General features: G+C 36.2%; 1 protein-coding gene across 1 annotated transcript in view; it reads left to right on the top strand.

Moving 5' to 3' along the window:
* Positions 1-16,200, top strand: part of LOC149788681 (uncharacterized) — a 102,046-nt gene that overhangs the window by 20,383 nt on the left and 65,463 nt on the right. The window contains exons 3-5 of the mRNA XM_089974748.1: positions 2,814-3,347; positions 5,544-5,650; positions 13,548-13,758. Coding sequence (XP_089830874.1) covers positions 2,814-3,347; positions 5,544-5,650; positions 13,548-13,758 — 852 coding nt within the window. The remainder of the gene's footprint in view (positions 1-2,813; positions 3,348-5,543; positions 5,651-13,547; positions 13,759-16,200) is intronic.

Genomic DNA, 16,200 nt, shown 5'->3' with positions numbered 1-16,200 from the left:
TAAACTATATTACTGATGCAATGATAAGATGCAGAAAAGAAATTCTAAATTAAAGTGGCTACTATGGCAAACATACAGTACAGGCTTGTATATATAATATATAAATTAATAATAATACCCCCTGCATAAATATCTTCATTTGTCTGTGATTTTATTGTTATTTTACATTGTCTAAAAAAATAATTTAATATTGTTATGTCAAAAAATGCCAGCACAATCCAACTATGCAATAAAGCAAATGCAAAATAAATAAGAAAATAAATAAATAAAAATAAAAAGTATATACAGTACTGTATTTAACTTTTCATAGGAAATATTAGAGGAAAAAAAACATTTTATGTAAACCTTCAGTCATAAAAGCAATATTTTTACATGAATTTGGTCACAAAAATTCTAATACAGGTAGGCATTTAAAAGGAATAAATACCTGGATTGTGTTGTTACATTGTCCTTATGGATTTCTTTTGAAACATAAGGACCTCTTCAGTGGCCTAGTGGCTAGAGCGTCTGCCTCATATGCGGGAGGTCCTGGGTTCGATCCCCAGCCGAGTCATACCAAAGACTTTAAAAAATGGTACTAACAGCTGCCTCTCTTGGTGCTCAGCATTAAGAGGTTAGTGTTAGGACTGGTCGGCTTGGTGTTAAGATAATGTGACTGGGTGGGACATCATGCTACATGTCTGCGGCATGATACCCCAGTGCTAGACATCACTATAAACTGCCACATTGCAGACATGGTAGCAATATGACTGAAAAATTGTTAAAGCTACCGGTATGTTAAAAATCCAAATCACATCACGAAACATAAGGAGGCAGATGTTACCAATTCCTTCTGTTTTTCACTTTCACGCAATTAAAACATGAATAATATGGCTTTTGGATTGGACATACGCTCATAATTGTAAATTCTGAGTAATTATAGCTGCAAATTCTGGATTGGCAGAGGCACATTTCCCCAAAATTTCCTTTTATATACCACATACGTTTGTAAATAATGCCTCAAGAACAGTCTGGTTTTAGTCTCTAGAGACTGCTTCATTAATTACCCCCCAAAAACTTTCCATTACTGGATTTGTTTTCAATATATACTCTGTACAAAAAAATGCTCACTTTTGGAAGAATTCTTTTTTTTGCAGGCAATAAAATAAGATTTTTTGCTCTTGCTATGAGCAAAAACCACGAAAAGGAGTATACTTTATTTGCTAATTTGTTATTTCTGATGCATTGACCTTCTCAAAAGTACCATATTTATTAACCTTAGATGAAATTTTAAATTTGGCCTTTTATCCCCAATGACTGGTTACTGATGGATCTATTTGTTTATGAAAGAATAACAAAGAACGTTGAAATTTCAAAGTCGCATTATTAATAAAGTATGTTGTTAGACTTCCATGGTGATCTCTAATGAATAATTCATTGTGCATCTTTAGAATTAAACATTAGGATTCAGCCAAGGATTTGGCTTGATGGGATGTCCTATCACAATTTTTAAACAGGGCCAACAAGAGTTTGACACAGGCCATAGCTTTTTCCTCATGACTGTTATTATGCTAAGACATTTATTATATCTGTAACAGCAGTATTTTTTTATAATCATAATACTACTGCTATTAATCACAAGAATGACAAAAGATCATGCAATATATGCATATCATACTAAAAAAGAAATTGACTTTGCTTTTATTGGGTAGGTCAGCATGATCATGGATAATGAAGACATCAGCACATGTCTTTGAGCAGGGGAAATATGTCACAGAAATGGCTATGGTGCATTAAGATGTCACAGATTGTAAAGCATCTATCTTGAATTAGTGAGGTCTTGGATTTGAGCCTTCGTCTGGGTGTGAATATTTTTCTAGTGAGAAACACAGATCAAAAGTCCAACCTGAACTTGGATTTGAATAAAAAGTCATAAAATCTACTTTATTACTGTTGTTTTTATGATTTAAAACAAAAACCAGAATGACTTTTGTATTATTTTGAATTTGTTTTTATTTTATTTGCATGCCAGACTTCAGTAGAGAGAAAACTTGTGTACATTTACTATTAGTGCTGCTAATCACAGCAGTGCTATGTATGGTTCTGTAAAAGGTAATGTTTGACTTCATTTCAATAGAGAGGAAACGTATAACATGTGCTTTTGTTGCTACTAATTCTACTGCTATTAATCACAAGAATCCCAAAAGATCGTTCAATATACGCATATCATACTCAAAAAAGACTTGACTTTGCTTTTATTGGGTAGGTCAGCATGATCATGGATAATGAAAACATCAGTACATGTCTTTGAGCAGAGGAAATATGTCACAAAAATGGCTTGGTGCATTTTGAGCAGGGCAAATATGTCACAGAAACGTCTGTGGTGGATTAAGATGTCACATATAGCAAAGCGTCTATCTTGAATTAGTGATATCTTGGATTTGAGCCTTGGTTAGGGTGTGAATATTTTTCTAGCGAGAAACACATATCAAAAGTCGAACCTGAACTTGGATTTGAATAAAAGGTCATAAAAGCTACTTTCTTGCTCTTTTTTATGATAAAACAATAATCAAATTTATTTTTGTATTATTTTGAATTCATTTTTTATTTATTTGCCTGCCAGACTTCAAATTGGCTAGATCCAAATCAGACCTTGTCTGACAAGGGGTATCTTTTTTGGCAAAGTCTGCAATGCCAGCTCACAGAGTATTTGCAGTGTCTTTATGTGTATGGGATTGTGAAGTGTGCCTAATTTAGTTTTTCAATTTCATTGCCAGTTTCATGCTTGCTGCAACTTAAAATTCAATTGTATTTTTTGTTCCTTGTGTTTTCAGATTCCGAACAGGATTATCGATTACAGCGCCTTGCCAATGTCCTGAATGAGCAGCAATTAATGAAGGACAAGGAAATTTTTGAGGAACAGGCGACAATTCCTCCTCAAAGAGAGACAACTCATATGAGCCATGAAGTGGCTGATATTGCTGTTGAAGGCGTGAAATCAGAAGTACTATGCATCCGTTCTCCTCAGCATGATATTGGCCAAGATCTTTCATCTACTGCTAGTCAGCAAGAAGAATCCCCCCCAGCATTAACTCAGACGGCACCCATTCAGTCAGAAACAGACATGATAGCCATGCTAAAATTATTGCAGGAAAATGTTTATAAATTACAAAAAGATGCAGACAAAACTTCACCACTGACAATATGGGACTTTGCAGGCCAGTTTGCCTTTTACACTACACACCAGACATTCCTGACAAGACGAGCCATATATCTCTTAGTTTCTGATGTCAGCAAGCAGCTTACTGATCTTGTAGCTGATGAGTGTTACTTTGACATTGATGGGATAATGAAATGCAAAGTTCATGGTGAGTTGTGATGAGACTTATTTTGATAGGGAAGGAATAATGAAGTGCATAGTTCACAGGGAAGGGATAATGAAGTACATAGTTCACAGGGAAGGGATAAAGAAGTGCATAGTTCACAGGGAAGGGATAATTAAGTACATTGTTAACAGGGAAGGGAAAGTGAAGTGCATTGTTAACAGGGAATGAGTAATGACATGCATAGTTTGATGGGAAGGGATGATGAAATGCATAGTTCACAGGGAAGGGATAATGAAGTGCATAGTTCACTTCTACTCTCCCAGAATTAAATAAAAACTCTTTGCTTTTAGTTATTTTAGACAATAATACAGTCAGCACTGTTTTGTTCTCCAAGAGGAAAGAATCAACAATAGACAATGAAGAAAAACATTTAAAAGCACTTGATATTATTGACTTGGATGAACCTATATTGCATGACAGTACTTTGACAATTCATGTGCTATCCTTTTTATTCCATGCCATTTTGTTTCATCCTTTGTGCATTTGTAATGTAGCTTCATTGTGCACCTATCTTTATCTTGATAAAAAAAATGTAAATTCTACATAACGAGTTATATTTGAGCTAATGAGAACAATTTAGGAGACAAATTAGGTCTGTTCCTACCCAGGGAAAGCCATGACATTTAGAAAATATTGAATTAAGTCCCGATGGGGGTCCTTGGAATTTTCAAGCAACATTTGATGATGGGAAAAACAAATAAGTGATTCCTATCAGTCCTTGCTAAATACACATGTATATAGAAATTGATGAATTTTCAATGCAGAATCCCATCTTGTAAGTGGCTTTGAAAATGTATTAATCATACCTGTCCATAATCAAATATAGTGAAAGTCGATGTTTGGACACCAACCAGGCACACACAGGGTTCACGAAAACCACTCCTCCTACTCATGGTCCAGTGCCAAGGAAATTTTACTACTTATCCCTGAATCAAGAAGATGCAAATTGGAATGGGAGAATATATGTGAATTTTTTCTACCTTAAGCAAGCTATGAAGCTGAGTGTTACTTAACATCTAGCATAAATACAGTTTGCCAATTTATCGGTCTACAGTAGGTCACAAAGGTAGGTGACATTGCATTTTACACATGAATCTGTTGCAGCCTTGGTACTAAAATCAGTTCTGTCTATAAGGTAATGTGTTCAGAGTGATGACAATATAAGAAAACCTCTTTTAGTATCAAGGTTGTGTTGGGGAGCAGTGTTCATTTTAGTACAGGGTTCGCACGGTCATTAAAGTTCAGTTAAAGTCATTGAGAAAAGAAGACCTCAATTCAAGGTCATTGAAAGTCATTGAACTTTACAGATTTTGCTTAAAAAATAAAAGGTGATTAAAAATTTTACTTTCAAGTCATTTGTTTTATGTTGTGTGATGATTGGAAACTATTGTTTTATTTTCTGTCATATGCTAGCAATTCCACTATTATCGTAATCCACATGTAGTAACTGGATATCACACATGGCACCCCTTTGACACGATATCATTAACACTCTTTGACTTCCTTAAGTTTAATTGTCACACTGGGTCCTGGACAAGACATTCTGTTGTAGTTTGAACATGCATGCGAGGAAGTTTTACAAATGCATGTGTTATATACGGGTTGGGTCTACCTAGACAATCCAAAAGGGCTCAATCCCAGCATGGTTCATCTCAGATGATTCAGTTCGGCAGATAGGCCTACTGGCTGAAGATATTGATGGCAATTTATTTTAAAGCTATGAATTATATCAGATTATTGAAGCTAGAAAAGTGTTAAAAGTGAGAATTTTAGCTGATGCAGCTTGACTGAAATTGAGTGGGCACGCATATTATTAGAATCACAGGACTCTGACGTTTAATCAATAATGTACGACAAAATCTCTCGACAACATGAAATATCCTTATTGGTAATATAAATGAACACAAGAGAGTGCAACAGTGGCCACATCCCTCCGCTCGATTCGACTTTTCCCACGCATCTTTTATAGCTTCAAAAAACTACACATATACATTCAAAGAACAGCTGTAGATGGCTTACACTTAGAGTAAGGAGAAAGGTAATTGATATTGGGGTCACTGTTACTGAAAGAAGAGAATGGATTTTGCACTAAAGTGTATTTATTTATATAGACAGTTGATTGACATGGGGTGTGTACATAATATGCCAATCACTCTCCTGTTGTTTATGTATTTTTAGAACTGATTGAGGTTTGGCTAAACTCCATACATTCCTGTGCAACAGCATCAGAAGTCAGCATCCCCCCTGTGATTTTAGTGGGAACACATGTGGATAAAATTAAAAAGGTACAAATTATACTCATTACCATCATATATTCAGTGTTTTATTTTCTGCCTGTTAAGCTATATTGGTCATTGATCGGAAGAGCTTATGCTCTGGCCTATTGTCCATTTTCTGTCTATAAGCATACATTTGTTATTGTCACTAAGTTTAAACTGCTTGGGGATTGTTATGAAATTTTACACATGCATTTATCTCATGATCTGGTTGATCCTAAATGGAAATGATGCCTGTTGGACATACAGTACGGCCAACACATTGTCCATTTTGAAAATCGTGTTATCACTATTTCTACTGAATGGATGTTAATATCATAATGGGCTTTTCACTAAACAATTTCTTACAGTGTTGGTTCTAAGTAACAATAGTGCCAATCTGATTGCCAAATGGCTGCAACAGCAATTAGCTTGAAAATCTTGCAGTCACCATTCTCAGTGGAAAGTCATGATCTACATGGAATGTTCACCAAAATTGGTCTCTAATAGAAACATTGCCATTCTGAGAACCAATATTGATGCCCTGGTGGCCATTTTGAAGATCTTGTTGTCACTAGTCTTCCTGAATGGATTATGTGTTGCCGTAGGGTTATCGTTATAAGACTTATTATTGTGTCTAATTGGTCGTAAATTTAACTATGGCCAGTCTTTAAAATCTTGTTATCTCCATTCCCCTTGAACAGAAAGTCATATTGACATGGGGTGTCACCAGAAGAACATTTTATTATTTCTAGTTGGTTTTTATGCACGTGTAACAGGTGTGACTCCATTGTTGTTGCCACTCTTCATAAATGGAAATTATTATCAGTATGAGGTTTTCAACAGAAGACTTGGTGTGTAGTTTAACATAAATAAAAAAGATACTGAACTGACCTTCAATCTGGTCATCATTGAGGCCATCTTGAAAATAGTATAACTACTCCTTTTGTGTGGATGATCACATTCACACTGAGTTATCACAAAGAGATTTGCCTTGAATAGGGCCCATATGAAATGGTTTTCATTTCAATGTTTTCTAGAGAGATATCACGCAAGAAAGAATGAAAAGGGTGACAATATGGAAAATATATCTTTCCAGTTTTTGGGGGGTTTGCCCATTCAAGGGCCATTTTAAGGTTCACTGCCTTTGCGTTCAGTCCTTTGCATCATGATGCCTCTAATTATGTCACAGTGCTGTTGAATTGCATATTGATTTGGTTTAGCAAGTGTACATGTACTAAAGAGGACAAATATTGGGAGTGATGAGACTATATATTGTAGGAACAACTGTTTTCTGGAGGTTGAGATTTTCAAATGTGAATTTCTTAGTTACTTTTCTTTACACAGTAAAATATGTTATATTTTGTACTGAAACAGAGCCCAAATTGCCAAATTTACTTTGAATGTAATACAATGACTATTCATTTGAGTGATGCTGTATTGGTCTTTGTAATAAAGTGACTGTTCTTTTGATTGACACTGTTTTGGACATTGGAGGTAATAAAGTAACTATTGTATGTTCATTGGATTGATACTATTTTAGATTTTGAATGTAATAAAGTGAATATGTTAATTTGATGATACTGTATTGGACATTGAATGTAATAAAATGAATAGGTTCATTTGAGTGACACTGTATTGGACATTGCATGTAATATAATGAATAGGTTCATTTGAGTGACTGTATTGGACATTGGATGTAATAAAATGAATATGTTAATTTGATGACACTGTATTGGACATTGGATGTAATATAATGAATAGGTTCATTTGAGTGGCTGTATTGGACATTGGATGTAATAAAATGAATATGTTAATTTGATGACACTGTATTGGACATTGGATGTAATATAATGAATAGGTTCATTTGAGTGACTGTATTGGACATTGCATGTAATAAAGTGAATATGTTCATTTGATCGACAATCTTGGACTTTGGATTACTAAAGTGACTACCAGTATATTTATTTGTTTGACACTGTATTAGATTTTAGATGTAGATAACATCAAAACTCATGCATGGTTAAATTGCAAAATTCTAAATTATTGCCTGACTTATTATTGTGTACCGGCTCGTTGATAATAACCTAGGTAATAAAATGGACAACCAGATACCTCTTAAAAATGTTTTCAAGTTCAGATGGAGACAGAATAATGTTTACTCTTTGAGGCTTGTGTTGTGTGTGCATTTATTCATTGTCACAGGGGCTCGTATCATTGCTTTTAATTGCATGCTATATAATAGTACAACGGAGGACACTTCTCTCCTTTCTCGCCTGGGTCTGCTGCAGTTATTTAAAGCTTTAGTCACAAATCAGCTAAAGGGGTCCCAAGTGGCCGAGTGGTCTAAGGCATCTTCATTACGGATCACTGCCATCTCACCTCTGTCTTTGGCGGTTCGAGTCTAAGATTCAACCAATGTGGGTATGTGAGAAAGATTGCCAGTAGCTTCTCGAGGGTCAGTGGTTCTTTCCGGGGTTTTCCCGGGTTCTTCCTCCACCATTAATACGGGCCGCCATGTATAGCCTATCGTGTGCTGAAAAATGGCGTTAAACCCCACAACAACAACAACAACAAATCAGCTAAATCCATGTGGGTTAGTACGAAATTACAGAAACAGAACAAAATTATGATTATTTATACACAACATTCACTTTAACTAGTCAATATCAGGTTTAACTTTTCGCTGAAACGTCATAAAGACAAGACCAAAAATACTGAATGCTGTATTATATCACTATTAGATTCCTCTTTCAGAATTTGTAATGTTCTATTGATTTTCCTTTTCCTGATGCAACATGTTCTTCATTATAATAAAATTCCTCTCCTCTATTATATTTTAGCGATGTATCATCCATGATTCACATCAGTAAATCATGTTTCACCTAATATTGGGCTCCATAGGTTTTCAGTATAGACTGGTCTGCTACTAAAGTTTGTATCAGACTAGAATGAATCAAACACGCATATTTCAAATTCAAGAAACCCATCTGTTTTCTTGGAAACATGTCATGTACAGTTACTATAAATAGAAAATAAGGAAACTGTTTGACATACATAGCCAAATGGTCGAACTGTTGAGAATATAAGATCAGTAGACGGAGGTCTGCGATGGATAAATGTCACGTGACACGAGCATCGAACTGTACTCCTTATTCTGTGTCTCTCTCTTGACGTCGCCAGATATAATCTTTGATCTGAACTTGGAAACATGTTGCTTTTATACATTAACTAAATGGGTGCCCTATAGCTAATTATATTACCCAGGTAATTATGAACAGATGAGTACCTGCATACCCATTGACACCTTTAATGCCCGATCATTTTCCCACACTACCACTTGACATTACCATGACTGCAGCCGCTTAATATACAAGTGCAACTTGCTGAATGGAATACTGCCCTCTCACTAGACAAGGAAAAATGATATCCTAAACCTATTTACAACATATTTTTCTATTGTTATATAGTACATATATGACTGATCATTACAGTGTAAACAGAGATACAAGCCACTGTGTTCATTGTTGACCTCCGTCTACTTTCCTTATTTTCTGTTTACAGTATCCAATTCCTGAGCCCTCACATTGGGAACGGGTGTAGTAGTGGCTCATTTAAAGTCCTTATGGGTTTCAGTCCTCTTGGATTTCAGAGTTACATCATGGTTGCTTCAGACAACCTATAATTCGTAGCAGAACTACAATTAAACCGACCTGTACAACTGTCTTCCTTCTATCCCTAGCAATGTTGAGAGGAGTGAAATCCATGCTTTCTCAGTACAAATGAGTTGTGCTTTATTTGTAACTATGATTCTCTTTTGTGCTAACATAAACTTCAGGCCTGGAATCTGCTTTCTTTTGTAACATCACTTCCTCCTAAAATTCTCAGTCATAATTATGCTGACGGTGATCAATTTAGACTCTTGCCCAGTTAGAGGTCTATAATTATATCTATCCAACTTAAAGAGAAAAGAAAGGGTCATAACTGTCTTCCTCCTCTAGAGAGGTATTTCCGATATTTTGGCAGCTACAGTGTACCATCTCAAGATGCATTATTTGGACTATTAAATGAGCACACCATTCTCTCACAGGGAGTGATGCATGTTTCATTTCAATCAAAGTTCATGAGGTCAGGGCTGTTGCTGCTATTTGGTTCTTTTGGAATAATTCCTCTTTCAACTCCACATTTCTTTCATTTTACTTTTGATTAATGGTACACCATAGTGAGAGTACCTTTCAGTCCAGTTTTATCAGACCCACATTTACCTTAAATTAATGGTACACCATAGTGATGGTACCTTTCAGTCCAGTTTTATCAGACCCACATTTACCTTTAATTAATGGTACACCATAGCTATGGTACCTTTCAGTCCAGTTGTATCAGACCTACATTTACCTTTGATTAATGGTACACCATAGCTAGGGTTCCTTTCAGACCAGTTGTATCAGACCCACATTTACATTTGATTAACGAACTGCTCTGGTGGCCTAGTGGTTAGAGTGTCCACCTCTGAAGCGGGAGGTCTTGGGTTCGATCCCCGGCTGAGTCATACCAAAGACTTACAAAAATGGTACTAACAGCTGCTTCGCTAGGTGCTCAGTATTAAGAGGCTTGCCTTAGGACTGGCTGGCCTGGTGTCAGGATAATGTGACTGGGTGGGACATCATGCTGCATGTCTGCAGCATGATGCCCCAGTGCTATACATTGCTATAAACTGCTACACTGCAGTCGTGACTGAAAAATTGTTACAGCTACATTAAAAATCCTAATTGCACACACACACACCTTTGATTAATGGTACATGTACCGTGGAGAGAAACTTTCAGTCCAGTTGTATCAGATCACTTTTATCTTTGCTTAATGGTACACTTTAGTAAGGGTATCACATTTACCATTGCTTAATGGTACACTTTAGTAAGGATATCACATTTACCTTTGCTTAATGGTACACTTTAGTAAGGGTAACTTTTAGTACAGTCGCATCAGACCCACAAACTTTCAAACCATACTCCAGTCAGCAGTAGAAAAACTTGATGACAACAATGACAAGTTCACTTTACAGCTTATCTTAGGCCATCAGACTGGCAAATTCAGCAATAAAATAAAACATCGGTGTTAGGATTGTATTATTGCCATAACGTTAACGTTATATGGGGGATAAAACTGGCAAATTCGCAATAAAATAAAACATCTGTGAGAGAATTGTATTACTGCCATAACATTATAGTTATACAGGTGATACAACTATTTTAGCAATACCGTATTTTTGCGTATATTAGACACACCCAATTATAAGATGCACCCAATTATAAGATGCGTGTTTTGACAATTTGTGTAAAAACTATTTTAAATAAGACACCCACGAATATAAGACACAGTCGGCCTCGCCATCTGCCGAACTGAGCAAACCCTATATTGACTGCAGATGACATAGCATTGATTTTTAATAACTTATAAGTTACTTATGGTATTGATCTGTATCTAATATTATTTTGTTAAGTACTTATCCTTAGTGTTCCAATAAAGTTTAATAAAATCTTTTGAATAATTCTGTGTGTTGTTTTGTTCAAATATGTACCGGTGAACATCCGTTTTCAAACCAGGTGCATCAAAGTGGCTACCGGTACTATCCTTTGTCATAAACGCAAATATCTGCAATGTTTCGATCACTCACCTGATGTAAACAAGGCTTCATTGACCGTTTTGGCTGGAGTTCAAATAATTGTTTGAGGCAGAGCCGCAATGGTTATCGTTTGATCTTATCTACCTCTAGGCCGCTAGACCTTGGCTTCAGCAGCTGGGGTTAGTATATACCAGTATATAGGGTATACGTGGGATCAATTTCTTGTTAATAAATAAATGAGTGATCAATCTCTTGAGCATTGATACAATTTTCACGATGCTGAAACGAAAATCGTATACGGCCGATTGTAAATTAGACATCATCAAGTTTGCCAAGGAGCATGGCAACAGAGCTGCTGGAAGAGAAGTTAGTTGCAGTGAGAAGAATGTACATGACTGGAAGTTGAAGGAAGAGGAGCTTAAGAAGATGAATCCAAGGAAATGATCTCATAGAGGTAGAAAGGCAAGATGGCCAAATTTGAAGAAAATCTTGCCAACTGGGTATGTTCGCAACGTGACAGTAAGTGTGTGGTTTCAACGATATCGATCAAACTCAAGGCTCGAATTATTGCTAAAGAAATGAAGATCATGGACTTTCGTGACAGTGCAAACTGGGTGTACGAGTTCATGAAACTGAACAACCTTGCAGTCCAGGCACATACAGCTGTTGGGCAGAAGCTTCCAGATGACTGGGAGAATAAACTGGATGTTTTCTACACCTTTGTTCAGAAGGAATTAACTGAAATGAAGTTGGCAGATGATGACATCATCTACATGGATGAGGTTCCAATGTCATTTGATATTCCAGCTAGCAGATCAGTGGCAGAGAAAGGAGTAAAGACAGTAGCGGTTAATACCACGGGACATGAATGAATGAAGTTAACTGTTGTGTTGGCCTGCACAGCTGCAGGAGGAAAACTGAAACTCATGGTTATCTTTAAAAGGATAACCATGCCCAGAGAAACTTTGCCAGCTGGAGTTGTTGTTGTCTGCAATAAAAAAGCTGGATGAATACAGAGGTGACAAAAACCTGGATGGATACTTGCTTCAGACCAAGAAGAGGTGGATTTTTCAAGAAGCAATCTCTTCTGATTTTCGGCGTGATTGGCTGCCCATAAGGAGACAACTGTGCAGAAACACAACAGTGCTGGAGACCATATAGCCATTCTACCAGGTGGTCTGACTTGTAAGCTCCAGCCTTTGGATGTTGCCATCCATCATCCATTTAAGACATCTGTTCGTGAGGAATGGGATCGTTGGATGATTAGCTGGAAACACACCTTCACGCCAACTGGTCGACAACGTGATGCAATGTACGTAGAGGTGTGTAATTGGGTTCTCGGGGCATGGGAGAAAGTGAAAACAACAACAATCATAATAGCTTCAGAAAGTGGGATAATTCCAGAACCAGTCACAGACACCAATGAGGATCGATTAGCAGCGGCTATGGAGGTATTTGGCGACAAGAGTGAATTTGATGAAAGTTTCTATGGATTTGAAGCAGAAACTGATGACGATGAAGATGAATAGTTTGATTTTAACTCAAGATAAACAGTATTTTTAGTAAATGTTTATTATAAAAATTGTTGACTGAGTTTTCGTTTGTGTAAACAAATAATTAGATAAGATGCCCATGAATATAACATGCACTTAGGGTGCGGGGTAAGTAAAATGTTATTTCAGACTCGTCTTATATACGTGAAAATACAGTACTTGCCATATAAATGATGCAGAATTCCCTCTTCCAACAATGATCATCATATTCCCCTAAGTTTCAGTCCAGGTAAATGAAGGCTGATATTTCAGTTGTTGAAGTAGGCTAAGGTATCAAACTAGGATCATGTTAATTTTATTATAGACCTTCAGTTACTAACTGGAGCAGGGAATACTGTTCTTGGGGTCTTTGGCAGGGACTAGAACCATGGCAATGCAATGATAACAGATTTATTACATTATGAAACTTAAGTCAGTTTTATGCTTCCCCCACCAAAAAAATTCTCAAATACCCAGTATATTTTTGTCTTACCAAAGCATTAGAGGATCAGCAGATTTTCTGTGTTAACTTAGATGTAGATACCTTTTGTTCTTACCCATTTGTTGTAATAAAATGAGTTTATGATAAGACCATTGTTTGAGACTATGAAGCCTGATTTGTAGAAGCAGGGTATGAAATACTGTAAACAGTTAAACCCAGCTTGAAATTCATACATGATTTGCCTTAACAATGGCATGGTCCTGCTTAGATTTGGGCTGTTGCACATAATTTCCGCAAGGGAGTATTACCAGTCTTGTTTAATTTGTTTAGACAGGAAAACCAGCAAAAGGAAAAGAGTCAGAGACCAAGTCTGTGATAGCTGAAACAGCAGAGTTCACCCAGTCCACGACATCAATACCAGCTGTTGTTGCCTCCAATAAAGAACCCAGGGCCTCAACCATCCTTGGAGCTGAGGTGAAGTTCTTTAAACCAGGGAAAACAAAAGGGTTAGCAGAGGCGGTGCCTCTCGTGAACATTACAGGTAGGTAAATGGGATAGGTAAAATCCATAAATAATTGTTTGCAGTTTAAGAGATGCACTTTCCTCTGATAGGTTATGGTCCTGTGGTTTGATCAGTTTTGTTATTCATTTCAATTGGACTTGAGACAAATGTCATAGTAAAACAGGTTGTTCATTGATATTGGTTTATTAAATTTCAACAATGATTCAGTTTGAGAACCACTAAAGAGAGGCTATTTAATACATGTATGACTTGTACATTAAGCATGCTTCTGTTCTGATCTGTGTCTATTTAAAATAGGTTATCACAAAATACAGGTATAGTTACTACAATAATTTTGTTTAAACGTCTGATAAAATATTTCATTGCCAATAATTCCCGTGTGTTGCATAAGGAGTGTGAGCAATATTAAGTTGTGATTCGTAGTTATTGTTTACCCTGGACAGAAACAAACAATCTGAATTCAGTGTAATGTAATTCATTGCATGACACACCAGAAGTGTGCCCATCAAATTTAATCTGAGTAAACAATATATAAATCAGCAGAGTAACTTGTCACAAAAGTGATCATTAAATGATGAGTAAAGTACTTCATTATGCATGGGGACACATTTGGAATGTCTCCTTTATGATGAAAGTGATTATTGAATGATGAGAAAGTACTTCATTATGCATGGGGACACATTTGGAATGTCTCCTTTATGATGAAAGTGGTTATTGAATGATGAGTAAAGTACTTCATTATGCATGGGGACACATTTGGAATGCCTCCTTTATGATGAAAATGATTATTGAATGATGAGTAAAGTACTTCATTATGCATGGGGACACATTTGGAATGCCTCCTTTATGATGAAAGTGATTATTCAATGATGAGTATATTACTTCATTATGCATGGGGACACGTTTGGAATGTCTCTTTTATGATGCAGGTGATTATTGAATGATGAGTAAAGTACTTCATTATACATGGGGACACATTTGGAATGTTTCCTTTACGATGCAGGTGATTATTCAGTGATGAGTAAAGTACTTCATTATACATGGGGACACATTTGGAATGTCTCCTTTATGATGAAAGTGGTTATTCAATGATGAGTATATTACTTCATTATACATGGGTAGACATTATACGTGTTGTAGGGTTTAATGCCATTTTTAGCACATGATAGGCTATACATGGCGGCCAGTATTATTGGTGGAGGAAGAACCCAGAAAAACACCGGAAAGAACCACCGACCCATGAGAAGCTTTGGCAAGCTTTCTCACATACTCATAATACATGGAAGACACATTTGGAATGTCTCCTTTAGGATGAAAGTGATTATTAAATGATGAGTAAAGTACTTCATTATACATGGGGACACATTTGGAATGTCTGCTTTTAGGATGAAAGTGATTATTGAATGATGAGTAAAGTACTTCATTACACATGGGGACACATTTGGAATGTTTCCTTTACGATGCAAGTGATTATTGAATGATGAGTAAAGTACCTCATTATACATGGGGACACATTTGGAATGTCTGCTTTAGGATGAAAGTGATTATTGAATGATGAGTAAAGTACTTCACTATACATGGGGACATTTGGAATGTCTCTTTTATGATGAAAGTGATTATTGAATGATGAGTAAAGTACTTCATTATACATGGGGACACGTTTGGAATGTCTCCTTTAGGATGAAAGTGATTATTCAGTGACGAGCAAAGTACTTCATTATGCATGGGGACATTTGGAATGTCTCTTTTATGATGCAAATGATTATTCAGTGATGAGTAAAGTACTTCATTATACATGTGGACACATTTGGAATGTCTCCTTTATGATGAAAGTGATTATTCAGTGATGAACAAAGTACTTCATTATGCATGGGGACATTTGGAATGTCTCTTTTATGATGCAAGTGATTATTGAATGATGAGTAAAGTACTTCATTATGCATGGGGACATTTGGAATGTCTCTTTTATGATGCAGGTGATTATTCAATGATGAGTCAAGTACTTCATTATACATGGGGACACATTTGGAATGTCTCCTTTATGATGAAAGTGGTTATTAAATGATGAGTAAAGTACTTCATTATACATGGGGACACATTTGGAATGTCTGCTTTAGGATGAAAGTGATTATTGAATGATGAGTAAAGTACTTCATTACACATGGGGACACATTTGGAATGTTTCCTTTACGATGCAAGTGATTATTGAATGATGAGTAAAGTACCTCATTATAGATGGGGACACATTTGGAATGTCTGCTTTAGGATGAAAGTGATTATTGAATGATGAGTAAAGTACTTCATTATACATGGGGACATTTGGAATGTCTCTTTTATGATGCAAATGATTATTCAGTGATGAGTAAAGTACTTCATTATACATGGGGACACGTTTGGAATGTCTCCTTTAGGATGAAAGTGATTATTCAGTGACGAGCAAAGTACTTCATTATGCATGGG

Source organism: Sinohyriopsis cumingii, chromosome 11 (assembly GCF_028554795.1).
Source record: "Sinohyriopsis cumingii isolate HCF-2022 chromosome 11, ASM2855479v2, whole genome shotgun sequence".
Classification (NCBI taxonomy): domain Eukaryota; kingdom Metazoa; phylum Mollusca; class Bivalvia; order Unionida; family Unionidae; genus Sinohyriopsis; species Sinohyriopsis cumingii.
This window is presented reverse-complemented; position numbering and strand designations above follow the sequence as displayed.